Source organism: Desmodus rotundus, chromosome 2 (genome assembly GCF_022682495.2).
Source record: "Desmodus rotundus isolate HL8 chromosome 2, HLdesRot8A.1, whole genome shotgun sequence".
In the NCBI taxonomy this organism is placed as follows: Eukaryota; Metazoa; Chordata; class Mammalia; order Chiroptera; family Phyllostomidae; genus Desmodus; species Desmodus rotundus.
In genome coordinates this window covers 78,088,829-78,105,274 of record NC_071388.1, presented here as the reverse complement: position 1 = coordinate 78,105,274, position 16,446 = coordinate 78,088,829, and the positions used below count along the sequence as shown (strand labels likewise).

Below are 16,446 nucleotides of genomic sequence, written 5' to 3'. Positions count from 1 at the left end.
GAGGTGGGAAGACAGGGGAAAGATGCCTAAACCCAGTCATGGGTACACCCAGTGGCTCTGCTACGCTCCTTCACTCTCCACACCTTACCAGAGTGGTCCGGAAGGAAAGATGCATCCCTTTTCCATACAGAGGGGCATTTCAAAGACACAGCCCACTGAGGAAGGCATTCTTTTCTGAGAGTTTTGCTTTAACTTCAGTGAGAGTTGGGGAAGCAATGCCATTGAAAATACACTCCACCCGGTGCTGACAACATACTTTGCAGGCCTCATCACTGCAATCAAAGGATGGGGGCCCTACCTGTATAAGCAGGGGGAAAGTGCCATTAAAGGCACTAAAATAGAAAAAGTTTCCTTTCTTTCAGTCTCTGTCTAGACCTGTTATGGTGTTTATTGCTATTTAATGTTGAGCTCTGCAGGAGAGTGCAGACCCTCCCCACCCTCCCCACTCATCCTGCTGGCCTCACTGCATGGGACCCTCTCCCATCAGCTGCAACCTCAGGATCAAAGCACCTAACCCCCCACCCCAGCCTCCAGGGTGAAAAAGCCAACCTCCCCTTCCCACAGGCCTGTCACCCCAACCCATAGATGCCAAGAGATGGCAGCCTCTGCACTGGGACACACTGTGTACTTTAATCGGGGTAGAGAGAGGTTTGCACTGGCAAAATCCCCCCCTGCGTGCACTGTGTCTCCGCCAGGCCCACGCAGGAACTGCTGCCACCATGTCCTGCCAGACATCACCATGGGGGTGCGGGAGAAGCATACCTGACCTCCCCCTGCATCTACACCCAAGTCCCTGCTGAAGGTAGAGGGTGACAGCACTTGTTAAGTGGGGGTGGGGAAAGGGAGGCCCGGCAGCAAGGGTGCCAGGAGACCAGGTGCTGAGGACAAATGCGGGTGCAGGGGTGGGACCCGAGACACAAGAGCCCAGGAGCCAAGCCTTTGGCACATGCACCACTGTCCCATCCAACCTCACTGACAAGATCGAACTGAAGGGTAAAATTATTAAGAATTTCAAGACAGTTACAGTAAAACATTAAACGTCAAATGCAGGGCCCTTCTGAGTGCACTAATGACATGCCCAGGAAGCCAGCCCGGACCTACCCATCCACCCCCAATCCCTGCAGACCCACCACCTGTGATGCACCAGGTAGCTCTTTCTTTGCAGACAAATTCTGCCCCTAACACTGCAAACAAATACTCTTTAATAACCTATTCCTCTTACCCTCTTACCCCACAGACAATACACATCTTTTCCTTGTTTGCAGACCTGTTAGGCATTAAAATTGTCAGTTTTATTGCCTGTACGTTTTCTTCTTGCCTGTATTTCACATGTGCAATCCACAGGGAAACTGAGTATCAGGTGCTGTCTGTGAACTGGTTTAAGGTTTGGCAAGGGCTTGCTTTCGCAGCACAGCCTGGACACACACACATTTTCCAGTGAGTTCATCATTTTGTTCATATTATCTCCACAGGAATTACTATTGAAATATCAGGACTGTGTTTGGATATTTCTCTTTCAAATAATAACGCTAGGTCACAAGAGCTATCAGATGGTAAGGCAAAACCTTCAAGTCAGGAAGGCTTTCCCTTTCTTAAACACTGTTGTTAGTGCTACCACAGAGGGGTGACGGAGCCAGAATAATTCCCACGAGACGAGTTATTACATAGTGTTCGAAGGTAACAGGGACTTGCATGCTGTGGGGAAAGCACAGGGGCACGGTGGTCACAGGAACAGGTCTGAAGCCAGCCGGGTACTTGCAGATTTCTTAATTTGGGGAGGATTTACTGTCTTCATTGGGAAGAAGAGGATACTGATAATACCAGCCTCAAGGCGTTGCTGGGAGGACTTAGTGACCTATTTCTGTAAACCTCTGGCCTCGCACATTGTAGGCGCTCAACATCAAACCATCAGCTAACAGGTGGGTGAGAACCTCTCTTCCAGCATTTGCCTGGCAGCTACTGTGTGCCAGCCTGGTGAGTGGGACACATCAGAGGCAAGCCATGGCAACCTCTTCCTGATTTTGTTTCTCCCTTCTCATTGAGCAGTGTCCCCCTTGGCTGGTGAGAAGCTTGGGCTATTGGCTTGCAATCAGATGAAGAAAGACCGGGGGCCATGCTAAGAATTCAAGGCTTTATCCCATATGTAGATTAAGTATATAAATTTTCCACTAAACTGGGATACTTTTGAGAGAAAGGGGAACACTAATAATTATGCCAGAACAACGGGTATAAACCATGACTATGCCTGAGAATAATTTTTTTTTCTGTATATTTTCACTCCAGGCAAATAGATGCTTTTTATTTGTTACCTAGGAGGCTCACCCAGCAAATCTCCCATCAGACTCTAGGGAGTCAGCTGCCACATCCACAGACCCACTGACTGCAGAGGACACTAGGGAAGGTGAGACTCAGCTCAGGCCCCAAGAAGCTTACAATTCAGCCAGTGAGACAGACACCAGTAAAACAAACAAACAAACAAGCAAAACAAAGCAAAGCAAAACAACAACAACAACAATAACAAAAGCAACAAAAACAATTAGAGAATAATTCAAAACAGAAAGAAACAAATGCTGGCCTTCACATCATAGTACTTCGGGTATGATCTGTATGTGCCAGAGAAAAATCAAGTATCCAGGGAAAGTAAAATGTTTAAGAAAATATGTGGGCAATTAGAAAAGGAGGATTTGATTGTATTTCTTGGCTTTGAGATACATCCCTTAAAAGGTTAATAGATATGGTGGCAGAAGGAGTAGCAGAGGACAAATTTGGGGGACACAATAAGGGCTTTATATTTTTTTAATCATTTAAACCTAAAAAATAAATGAAATTATAAAGTCTAAGTGCTATCTTGCACATCTATTCCAGATAACCCTCTAATTCTCTAATTCATCCTCCTATTGGCAGCTGTCTTTCTATTTAAGACTCCTTCTCAATAGTAAGCCTCTTGCAATGAATCTAAGACAAAGTATACTTTTGGGCTATGACAAAAGACCCATAAGCTATTTTGGGAGAGCATTTTAAATATAATTAAGAATAAATTTTAAAAAGTTACATTTTGGTCTCAGTGTAATACACTTGAAAAAACTGTTATACTGAAATAGTGTGAATTAATTTTATTGTTTTGCCAAGAAAAGAGAGACTTGGAGACAGTTTATCTATTGTTTGATGAGGTCAGGAAGACCGTGAAAACATGATAGTTGAATCCAATAGAAAACATAGAACTTTGAAAAGACTCTATCTTTGTTAAAACATAGTAAAATGGTCACCTAACGTCACACAAGGTCTTTCTGGTATAAGTTCACAGTGAATCGTTTAAGTGATGGCATAGTATTTATTAAGAAATTGATACCTACAGTGCCAATTTTTAAAAAAATCCCCTTTGAAGCTTACTTAAGTTCTGCTAAATTTTGCACCTTGGAGAAAAGCCAAGTGATTCTGAGATTCCTATTTTTTAATGAAAAATTTGGACTAATCTTGAAGATTTAAAGCCAAATACTTCCCAAGTGGTAAAAATATTTCCAGAGAAAGAACTAATAATTAGATGACATTTTGAAAATGGACTTTAAAAAAAGAGAAAAATACATTTTAAACGGGACCTACAGTTGTTTCAGTCTTCCCGGGTTTTTCCCTTGCCTCCCTCCTTCATTTATTGTGCTTCCAAATTTATGACAACGTTGGAGGTAAAAAAGAAATCTAAGGCCTGCAGGGTCCTTAGCTCCTGGGGGTTTTCTGTTTGGGTAGAGGAGGGGCCAGGCAAGACACACACAAATAAAAACAAGTAGCAATCGATCGAAAAGGGTGGTAAAAGAAAATGCTCAGGCTCCTGGATATTCTTGGAGAGGGTAATAACGTTGCCCGCCAAGGAACGGCCTTGCGAAGAATAGAGGGAGGGCTTGACAGGTGGGCAGCTCATAACAAAGATGCTGGTGGGGGTGGAAGAGAACAAGTTTGGGGGGCACAGTAAGGATGTATTTTAACTCATTTAAACCTTCATGAGTTAGGGAGCCAATGGCTCCTTCCATAATACATGGACTCTTTTTTTCCTGTTTACTGTTTAAAGGATGTTAGAGAAGCAACAAATAAGTGGTATGTTTATACTTTCTATTGTAGAAGAACAGGTAAAATTTCCTAAATTTTGAGCGTCAGCAGAGTGCAGTGATTCATAGCTCAGGTTCTAGAGCCAGTCCTGCTGGGTTCAAGCTCTGGCCCAGCTATTTACTAGCTGAGTAACTTTAGGAAGTTTAAACTACTGGAGCTCCAGTTTCCCTGTGTGTGAAAGGGCACTACCAACAGGACCTACCCCAGCAGACCTCCCTCCCTCATCTGCCTTCTGGTCTGCCCTGCACTCGCTGCTGGCTGCCGTCTTGCTCTGTCCCCTCCCCTCACAGCCTCTTGCTAATTCTCTAAGGGTTCTGCCAGGGAAGGGAGGGACTGAGTTGATTCCAATGGCTGGAACTGTATCTCTTCCCTGCTCCCTTTTTACTAGTTATCTTTCATCTTAATAAAAGTTTTAATATAGTTCCTCCAATTCTTTTTTTAATTGATTTTTAGAGAGCTAGAGGAAGGGAGGGAGGAGAAAGAGAGGAAGGGAGAGAGAAACATTGTTGTGTTACTTATTGATGTATTTACCAATTGCTTCTTGTATGTGCCCTGACTGGAGATTGAACCTGCAACCTTGGCTTAGCAGGACGATGCTCTAACCAACTGAGCTATCCAGCCAGGGCTTTGACGCTTTACTTCAACCTCTTCTTCCAGCTACTTTTCTTCAATGAATCTATCACCACCTTCCTTGTGACACCTACTGCAATAAATATTTTCTTTTTAGTCATTAAGGTGATATTTATCCTCCAGTTTAACAAATAGTAGCAATCTCCATTATTTTATATTCCTTTCCACTTCCATTAAATAATTGGAGCAGGGCTAACGATTTTTATGACAGAGGCAGAGAAGGGCAGTTGAAGTTCTGAGCTGCAACAATGAAAGAAGAAAAATCATACATTTGCTCTTGCTTTCTATACAAATGTAAAAATTAAGGGTAAACTTTGTAAGAGGTATTAGTAATCCATATGAATATAAGTTACATCAAATTATAAATATAGAATTTACGTTTATTCATACCTGGATAATAATCACTTATAAGTAAACTTTATTCAAAATCACTTAAAATTAATTTTCCTCTGTGAAATAAAAATAGTAAGAAGCTTCAGAATAAGAAACTGATGATTACCTTTTGGTATGAACTTGCTGAGATAAAATTACCATCAGTTAAGTAAATAAAACAGTGTTACGCTTTTATTTTGATCTATATTTTGTAAGGAAGGTCAAAGTTTTTGCTATGTTCTTACTAAAAACTGCTTCATTAGAGTAAGAGTGGAACAGTGAAATCTAGAGATGACAATCCCTTTGAGCTCTATCTCTTTTTTTAAGCTTTATCTTTTGAAAATTCACTTTTTTGTGCTGTGGAGGCCACAGCTGTGGAATTCTAAGAGGCACCTGACAACTCTGTCCAAGGGCCCCACGCAGGAATCCCCCTTAGTAACTAAAGGATGATCACGACCACAGGAGAGGGGTGTGTGCCCAACACAGGTGCTGTGCCAAAGGTTTTGCTTCTTCTTTTGTTTCTTAATCTGTTTCTGGAGTTACCCCTTCCAAGAACACATCTAAGGGCAACAGAAAGACAGCTCTGCTACAAAAACCCTACTTCTCTAATTTCGCTGACACCCCACCCTCCAAAAAACAAACAGAACAGAAAACAACACCACAGGATTACCACTTAGACCAAGGGTTTTAATCTTGGCATTAGATTTTAGAGCTGACCAGAACTTTAGTGGTGATTCCCCCCTTTCATTATAAGCAACTGAGAAAGGCAAAGTTCAGAGAGTTCAGCAAGTCATCCAGGATCTCTCAGCTTATCATAGTAGCAACTGACAAAATGTATAAGACATACCTATTCTAGCATTTATCTTAGTTACCTTATATAATTTATCCATAGTTTTCACAACACTCCGGAAAGACTATTCTCTATTTTATATGCAAGAAAAATGAAACCCAGAGGAGTTAGGACTTACCCAGAACTACTCCACAGTATTACGGATAGTTGTGTTGAACTTAAACCCATGTCTGTCTGACTGAAAAGTACACACATATTCCTTCCTCACATCATTCCACCTTTCTGGATAGACGTGGATCTTTTCTAGACAGCAGATGTTCGCCTTCTGGTCCAGGCCCTTTCCAGTGCCGGCAGTCCAAGGGGCTGTTGGCATTGGGTCCCCCTCCTCGCTAGTGCAGGAACCACTCTCAGGGGCTGCAGGCAACATGGCCACTAGGGAGAGCGGCCGAGAGGCCTGCAGCCGAGTGTGCAAAACTTGCTTTACTAGGGCAGCCAGCGTGAAGGTTAGCACCTGCGAGAACATGCGAGTTCAGAAGTCGGCCCCCTTAAATTGTTTGGGAGTCCTAACACCTGGTCTGAAGACAAATTCTTTAGTTGGAATTTATGGTAGTGATAAATGTATAAGATTTATTTGTTTATTTTTAATCTTTATTGTATTTTTTCCATTACCTTTTAGTCCCCTTATACCACACCCCCAGCAATCACCACTTTGTCCATACCCGTGAGTCCTTTCCATTTAAGCTTTGCTTGCAGTAAACATAATTTGAAATACGTAATTGATGGAGTGTAATGCTTTCCTTCCTGGATGACATGGAGTAAAGTCTTTTCAGATGTCAAGAGAATATCATAAAGTATGACTCTATAAAGATTCAGTGTCAAAAAATTCTCATTTTTACTTTATTGGACATTTGCAAAATTACCAACAGCTGCACATAAAAGCAAAAACTGAATGTGCAAAGCAGAAATGAGAACATTCATGATGGGGGTAAAAAGGATACAGGAGCCCAGCAGACCTATTATATGTGAATCATGTTCTATCACATCGTTGTAAGATCTCACAGCCATTGATATTTATTCATAGTGACCTGGGAAAATACTACTTTTTCTAGGGCTCCAATTAATCTACTAAAATTTAAGTAAAAGATTTTCCATTAGTAAATTTTTTACAGACATTTGATATGAATCTTATTTTTCAAAATAGCAGAAAGAAATACTTGCTGCTTTTTAGTTTTGCATGTACGTCCAGCATGTGACTTTTGGAAATGCCTCTGTTAATATTACATAGATAGAAACAAAGAGGTATTAAATAAATGTAGAAATATTTATAAATGATTATTTAGAAGGAGTATTAGTCCACCAATCACTAAATGTGAATTTGAATATTTCTGAAGGATCAACAGCTTCTCATTTCAATAGTGGCATCTATTAAACACATCAAACAAGTGAAATGTGTCAGATGATGTGGCACTTTATATTTGCCTTAAAAATGACGGTAAGTTACTATGAGTGTAGTTCAGTGCAACCGAACAAATACTACTACTATCCTATTACAGGAGCAAGTAAGAAGAGGGGCTGTAAATGATGCTTTTCTTCCATTAAAAACCCCACAAAAATTCTTTGCTCTTGTATAGCGCACTACACTCAAGGGATTTCAACTCATCGCTTATGACCATAAATTCACTAATATGCCCATAGTACATCTGTGAAAAAGAGACTTTATTACTGTTTTACAGGTGAATAGAATTGAGAATGGTCACCAGTAAACTTCTGGCAGAAAGGCAATAGAATAGAGGCACTAATTTCAAACATAGAGTTTGTGGCAGACAGAATAATGGTCTGCATCCTAATCCCCTGAATTTGTAAATATGTTGGGTTATATGAAAGGAGAATTAAGGTTGCAGATGCAATTAAGGTTTTTAATCAGCTGACCTTAAAATAGGGAGAGAATCCTAGATTATACAGGTGGGCTCAATATAATCACAAGGATCCTTAGAAAGTAAGCAAGGGCCTTGGCCGTTGTGGCTCACTTGGTTGGAGCATAGTGCTATAAACCAAAAGATCACAGGTTTGATTCCCGGTCAGGGCAGGAACCTTGGTTGCAGGTTCCCTCCACAGTCTGGTTGCGGACAAGAAGCAACCAGTTGATGTTTCTCTCCCTCTCTCTTTCCCTCCCTCCCTCTTTAGAATCAATGAGCATGTCCTCCAGTAAGGATTAAAAGAAGAGTAAGAAAGGGAGACAGGTAAGAAGATCAGAGTGATATGGTAGAACAGCTTGACCCACTGTTGCTGGCTCTGAAGATAGATAGAGGAATGCTAAAAAAAGCAAGGAGACAGGTTCTCCCTTCTGGGCCTCCAGAAGGAAGGCAGCCTTGCCCAATCCTCAATTTTAGGCCAGTGAGACCCCTGTTGAACGTCTGATCTAAAGAAGGATACGATAAGTTTGTGATGTTTTAAGCCACCAAGTTTGGTAACTTATTAGAGCAACAGTAGAAAACTACTAGGCAGCTCTACTAATCAATTAGAAGCAATAAATAATCAATCTGAGCAGTCAAAGAATAACATTTAACCTGGAAATGCAAGACCATTTTGAAGTAATGAAAGTAGAAGCACACAGATTCCTTGGCATAGAGAAGGTGGGAAAGGAAATATGTAAGAGGAATGTTTTCTTTTTTTCTTCCACTAGAGTACTACTAGAAGACAAAGGAGATTAATGAAAAGAACACATTGATCTAAATGGTAAGAGTTTTTAAAAGGCTCTTTGAAAATGCTTTCCAGGAGAAGTTTGGGAATCTTCGTCCCTAGAGATCTTTAGGATACAAAATGATCTGTCTGTTTTATCTACCTTGGGTGGCTTAGATACATACTTGCCTGACAGCTAGGGCCTAGACTACACAGTCTCTCATGGCCTCCTCCAGCCTCAATATTCTACACCGACTTGAGTCTATTCGATTCAGTGCCACAAACAGGTAGTTACTGCCTATCTACTAATAAAGCATTCTGCTACAAATAACCAGAGAATGAGACATAAACCTTGACTTCAAGAAGTTCACAATTTAACAGTGATCGAAGGCAAACAACCAATCGTATTCAAGCTAGCCAATGAGAAAAATCATAAGAGCTAGATAAGTGACATATTGGTTAAAACCCATTTAAGTATATAAAAATTAATGTATTCTTATTGATCATTAAACAAATAAACAGTATCATAGTCACCATGGAGATTAGCAGGGCACCAACTTAGTGCAATGAGGATTTACCCTGTCTTTCCTAAAATATTATTAAGGAATATAAAGTATGAGAGAAAGTTCTTCTTTATTGTAGAATTTCAGCCAGACAATACAGAAGAAATGATAAAGTTAGATTCTATCTGGACTGTATCTGCAATGTAAAATTGCTATTTTACAACCCCAGTTTAAAACAATGGATCTGGGCACGCATCACCAATAGGCGCTGAAACATTAAGTGAAATTTGATGGTGAATTTTATACTGGATGGATCAGGCTGAGACCGCCTAACACGCCCAGCAGTCTTAACATCACTAAGTATGGTATCAACCATCACGTACCTCTTCTGCGGGTTGCTGGGAAATATATAGTACCACCTATAAAGTATTATTTCCTCCCAAAAGCTGAATCCAAATCTAATGCAACCTCCAGTTCTAAATATCTTTACACAGGAAATACAGGGGTAAAGGAACAAGTTAAAAAATACGGAATGGAAGCAAGGAAAGCATCTCCTTGTCCGATTTCTCCAGAAAATCAATGACATTTAAATAGGGAAGGGAAAGAGGATTGTTAGAGAATAAAAGAGATTTAAGAGACATAACAACCAAATGTAATGTGTAGACCTGGTTTGGATCCAGACTCAAACAAACAACTGTAAGAAGTCACTTTTAAGATCACCAGAGAACTTAAAATACAGACTAGGTAGAAAATATTATAGAATTATTGTTATAATCTGATAAAGGCAAGGCATCATTAAACATGTTTCTTATCTGTTAGAGATACCTACTGGAGTGTTCATAGACTTAAAAAACACGATCTCCAATTATGCTTTAAAATACTCAAGTAATATAATATGTGTGCAGAATACATGGATGAGATTAGCAAAAAAGGTGATAAATATTCAAGTTGCATGATGAGACATGAGGGTCATTATAATATTCTTTTCCCTTATGTTTGAACTTTCCATAATAAAAATATTTTAAAGAATGAAAACAATAGTAAATAAATAAAAGGGTGCCTAATCCATGTGATTATCTCACACCATCGAACTAGAGAATTATCACAAACTGTCACTTCTAATGCCCAATAAAGGAGCAGCAGACCTGTTTCTGTTTGTGACGAGTTAAAGCATTCAGTTAGGTTTTATAGTAAAGAGTAAATATGATGGGGAATATTTGCAAAATTTCAAATTCCCTATGGTTTCCACAGTCAAGGTTAGCGTTTTTACATTTGTCCAAAGTTCCTAATTCTCAGCTTTTTGGTAACTGTAATTGGTTTCATTTAAAGTGATTATCTTATGTAAAAATCTAGTGTAGACATTTAATTAACAATGTTACTCTCTTAACTGATTTTATTTTATTTTTTAATAGCTCTTTTTTTATTGTATTTTCCCATCACCATTTATCTCCCATATACTCTCTTCTACCCCTCTCCCCGGCAATCACCACACTGTAGTCCATGTCCATGAGTCCTTTTTCCTTTTTGCTCAGTCCCTCCACCCCCTAACCTTTCCTGTCCCCGAGCTTTGCTTGATTTTGAAGTACAACTGAGACTTCTCTATGAGGACAAGGGGCTAAAGGACAAAACAGATTCGTCTTCAACATTCAGGCATATAAGAATAAATGTCAGATCTGATCTACAGTAGTTCAAGTCATAGGATTAAATATCAGAAGTTCACAGAAAGGCTCTTTAGCAGTAATCCAAGCAGTGAAGCAAAATATAATTCTCAGACTATTCAGAAGCCTTTGAAAGCAGTCGTAATAGATTATCTCATTTTTAGAAGTTATTCTTTAAAAGGTTTTTTTTTTGCAAGTAAATTTTCTGAACAAGACAAAGGTGCCCACATCCTCCAAATTACATTTTAATGTAATTAAAAACATTTTCAAAGAAATGTTAAACTTCATAATACATGAAAAATTTAATCTTTTTGTCTGAAATACTATGCATTTTTCAAAATGTAGTCCATTTTCTTTTCTTTTTAAAGGTAGTTTCTCATGAAGAGACACCCAGAAAGTCACAGTTGCTATTTTCCACCGGAAGAAAGTAAAGACACTGGAGAGGGGGATAATCCATATAAGTTATATTATAGAGATTTAAATCAGGCCTTTCAGCTGATTTTCCCCCATGCAATTTAAGTTATGTGCTCAGGGATGGAGGTATAATGGCAATGAAGTTGATTATTTTCTGTCGTACATGCAGAATAGGCACTGCATATTTTTTCATGTAAGGAATTGTGCTATGGATAATAACAATGATGAAGAGGATTTGTAATTCTGGCATTCGATTTAGCTGAGGATGTAGAAGAAATGGTGCTTGCTTTCAAGATTCATGTGTCACGTAACGCCTATTATCTTTTACGTCTCCTTCCCAGGCCTGAGAGCCACACATCTTACCGACTACAGCCTCGCTGTATTTCCCTTCCGCGGGGAGGGGGAAGTACTGGTTTGGTGATAAATTGCTGCCATATCCCAGGAGAAAACCTTCCAGTTTTACGTTGGGATTCGGACGCAGGAACTTCAAGAAGATAGAGTCACTTGTGGTATTGATGTGGACTTTCAGGTTTGGCCTTTTACCTAAAGATGGGAATGAAAAAATAGGTGACTTGTTACTTATTGTTACTTTACCGCATCAGCATCCCAGGACGATTTGGGAGCAAAGGGTAGTTGTTATTGGAAAGCATGTTGTCTACTTAGTTACTCAATATCACAACACCCCTTCCTGAATAGCCAAAATGCAGGTAATTTTGAGATCACAGCAAACAGGTTTTATAACATATAAAGCAGTCTAGAATACAAAGTAAAATTGTGGGGTTTAATCTTTGGTAATTCGTCATTGAGCTGGTAGATGGGATTTAAGGCTATTTTGGCTATCCCCAATTGGGTAAAACCTTCATTTTTTATGTATTGTTAGGGGATGGTGAAAAGATCTGTAATTGGTAAATGAAATTATTGCACTCTGAAAACTCCCAGCTTCCTCTCTGCTGCTCTGTGGCTGCACCTTGAAGGATTTAGTGATTAATAGAGTTGGAAAGGGAAGGAAGCAGGAGGATTTCAGCCTAGGGTAACTGAGATGGTGGAATAGGGAATTCCCAAAGAGGAGAAGTGTTGAAGAGAAAAAGGATTAGTTCTATTCGGAGCTCCCTGGGACAGTGAGACAATTACACGGAGATGTCCAACACTAAGTCGAATTCTAGGCGAGATACTCAGGAATGCGGTGTAGATCCATCTGGATGTCATTCATTTCTAAATGACCACTGGGTGACTTTCCTCAGAAAGACTGTACAGAGTGAGGACAAAAAACAATTAAATTTTTAAGGCTTTATTTTATTTTATTTTTTATTTTTTAATTTTTATTTATTTTTTACTATGCAGGCAAAAGAGACAGATGATCACAATAACCAGAGGTCTTGACCAAGCAGTGAGGAAACAATATTATCCTTTATTTTGGGGGTGGAAGGAGCTGAGTTCAAATTCCAGCTCTGCCACATACTTATATTAGTGTGGTCTCTGGCCACTCACCGAACAGGCTGAGCCTTGGTTTCCCTTTCCTAATTCGTAAATTATGGATAATGGATAATCCATTATGGATAATGTCTACTTTACCAGGATGTTTACTAAGATTAGTGAAAATGGTACCATCGCAAACCTGGCACATAGTAGTTTCTCAATAATTGGTTACTTGATTAGGCCTATTTATAACCCGTTAGCCACAATTCCGAAATCTAAAAGGTTTTGGTTAAATTCACAGCAAACTAATTTGGTAACAAAATTCAATCTGAACTGTCATAATGCCTCTAGTGTTTCATAATCTCATTGAATGATCAGTGTGACTATTCCTATGTTTAATCGTAGAAATGTCAATGGGTTAAATTTATTGTCAAGGGCCCACTGAGGAGACTACTTACTGCGTGGGTGGGGCATCTGAGTACATTTCTAAAATCCAAAGATTTTCTGAATTCAAAAACATATCTGGCTCAAAGTTTCAGATAAAAGATTGTGAACCTCAATTATTTTCTTTCTTATCTACAGGGATTTCACATTTAAACTATTTTGCCTATTGGAAAGATTGCATTTACTAATTTAATAACTCATATTCCATTTCTCATTAATAAAAGACTTGTATATATACCAGTCAGCACCTCTGAACAGCATGGGCTTCCCAAAGTTATCATGCTAAAGTTATACTATTCCAGTCGAAATCAACCTGGACCACGTCAGTACAGCTACATAAAAGGATTCCAATAGGCCTTTGAAAAAATAAAAACAAGCCCATCACAGAGGCCAGGCTTGGGAACCACTCTTACCTCAGCAGCCACTAGTACTATTTCTAGACATGTGCATAGCACTTTGTACTTTCCCAAGAATTTGATGTGATTTCTATGAACTTCTTGATTCTCAGATAGCTGTTTCTACATTTCTAGCAAAATCAAAACCCAGAGATAGTGGGTGGCTTATCTAAAGTCTGAGGAAAACATACCTAGTCCAGTTCATCTAGTCCAATCTTCCTGTAGCACAAACAGCTAAACTGAGGGCAGACACACCTCTATCACTGTGCTAGTCAAGTTTTGACCTTGAGGTTCAGGGTCAAAACTAGATCTCAGGTTCTCACTAGGCTGGACTTCTCCCGTTTTTATTGCGAACTTTGTTATTACCCAATAGAGTACAGAGTGTCCAACACCCCAGACCATAACACTTAAGTTGATATTAACTTCTGATGTTTTGTCCAATCTTCATTAGATTTTGATGAAATGATTTATACTTCAGATATAACAGATTTTGTGCAAGTCAATTTTTCCCTTCTTTGTTGTGAGCCTAAATTAACCTTAGAGTTACTCATCCTGCTCAACAGATACAGCAAATATAAGTCAAGCACGTATTCTGCTACTTCAGAAAGTCATCAGGTCTCACAATAAATCAAAACACAGCCAGCCTGTTTCCAACACCTTTTTGGGAAGAAGAAAATAAGGAATCTTAGTGTACGTAGGCTGCATGCTCATTTGACTAAAAGCCAAGAGAAACAGCATCATCACATTAGACCTTTGCTCGTAACTTTTGGCATGATATACCACACTACCTACTCCCATTGGCAAGTGGGGAAGGTGGCTACACCGCGCGAGAAAAAGGCAGGCTGGAAACAGGATCGCTGACCCACAGAAATGGAAGTGTTCTCACTTCCCCTGCGCGGGAATTTTCATGACTCCAGCCTTTCTCCTTTTTCCTAATAATCTGTGTCAACAAATACATCAACATCATGTGACCCTTAAAATAATTGGCAGTTAGCTTCCCTACTTAATCCAAAATTCCAATTCATACAGCTTTCTAGAGCTAAACTTTGAAAACTCCTAAAAAGGAGAAACACACACAGACAAATCTTACTCAAAACAACAGCATCATCAACTTAATATTTTGAGACTATCATCCCAGTTCCTTATTTGGAACTAGGCACTCAAATCCTTCATTATCTAGCCACACATTATTTCTTCGCTTATAATTTTGTAACACATCTCACTTTTTTGGACCAGTATACTTTTCTCACATTCTGCAGTGCATTCTAGGCCCTGGCCCTACAGCTGTGCTCACCTTGTCACCCAGGGTGGTTACCTCTGTCCTAGGTTTGCCTCTCTCCACCCCTTCGCCCACCCAATTATTACTCCATTAATCCTTTCAGTGCTGAGCAAAAAGGTCAGGCAATTTTTCTCTTTTGAGTATTTAGAGTACCATCACATTTTATACTCTTGGACAATTTTCCTAATATTTTAGGGAATATCTGCATCCTATAATAATTTTTAATCTTTGATAAATTTATCTTCATTCTGAATAATTCTAGTTTAATGGTTTAAAACACTATATCATGTAATGACAATTATCTTTCAAGAGTAGGAAGACCTCTGGCGAATGACTTAGATTATAGGAAAATAATACATGACAGAAGCTTAACTAGGAAAACATTTATATAAAATGGCATATATGTCATCCAGAAAACCCCTAGAAAAACAAGAATATTTATTTTTCCTATACAATAAGCATTCCTATACAATTAGCATATGCTAATCAAGAGTGAAACAAAATGAAGAATGTAAACATCTCAGGAAAGCAATTAGTATGGCTGAGAAAAAAGATCGCAGATTGGCAATCGCTTCTAGTCCTCTCTTCACGACACCCTAGGGTATGTCTGAATAGCTCAAAGGTTTGTTGAGAAATTCTATAAGAAAAAAAATCTAAAAAAGAAAAAGAAAAAAATCTTTCAAAACAAAGTTAGAATTAATTCCCTTTTAATTTTCAAAAATAAGCGCATGCCTTGTGACATTAAAAACAGTGCGGAGGGTAGTGAGGTTAGAAAATCAGACAAAAGGTAGATCCTATGAGTTTACAAAATTCTCCGTATCAACCCGAGGACACAGGTGGCTGTGGCTGTGCGCACAGGTGCTGAGCAGACATGCAATGCTGACCCCAGAATTCTGAGTGGCTGCGGTCAGTTTCAGTAGAGCTCTGCCAAGACACACAGCACAGACACCTGCTGAACTGCCACGGACACTCGGTCACAGTCTGTGAGGAAGGAATTACCGTGACAGCCCTCTCAGAAGGAGAGATGCCTTCAGGTCTAATCTCTCCATAAGTTTTCTTACCTGTTCCAAAATATTTCAGAATGTGTTCTAAATGACTAATATGAAGCTGGTCAATTTGATAAAATCACTTCAAGAAAAAACTGCAAAATGCTAATTCTCTCTTGTAAAAGTAAAAAATATCTATGAGTATAGCAGCAATAATCAGCTCATATGCCCTCAATGTTGTAAAACCCTAAGGTGGAAATTAGAAATACTCTATATAGCAAGTTTGGGAATAAACCAGATCAGCATTAATTTTCATAAGATATTAAGTAAAACAATAGCTAATAATACTGATGTCAATAAAATAATAATAACTCAATTGTTTCAGGATTAAAAAAATAAACCTGATTCTTACCCATAGTATATCTCTGCCAACCTCTATACTTATTCAGTTACCTATATGATGATACAAAATCAAACTTTCTAAGATATCAAAATAATTAAATTAATCCCCATCCATTCAGATATGACACATGACACATAGATTTTTAAAACATTTAAAGTAAATTTGACCAAACTTTAAAAGTTTTGAACTTTATAAAAGCTAATGAGAAAAAGAAGAGCCAATCTATGAATTGGGAGAAAATATTTGTAATACATATATCAACTAAAGAACTTGCATCTGTAATATTTAAATTAATTCTTTCCACTCAGTAAGAAGACAAAACATTTAAGAAAAAAGGTCAAAGGATTCAAATAGACTTTTTTGTTTGTTTGTTTACCAA

At 38.8% G+C, this 16,446-nt stretch overlaps 1 protein-coding gene across 20 annotated transcripts in view; it reads right to left on the bottom strand.

The window, feature by feature from the left end:
* ABI3BP (ABI family member 3 binding protein) overlaps window positions 1–16,446 on the bottom strand; it is a 246,227-nt gene that overhangs the window by 167,516 nt on the left and 62,265 nt on the right. For all 20 annotated transcript variants that reach the window (XM_045193486.2, XM_045193488.2, XM_045193493.2 and 17 more), the window contains exon 2: window positions 11,508–11,687. In XM_045193486.2, coding sequence (XP_045049421.2) covers window positions 11,508–11,687 — 180 coding nt within the window. The remainder of the gene's footprint in view (window positions 1–11,507; window positions 11,688–16,446) is intronic.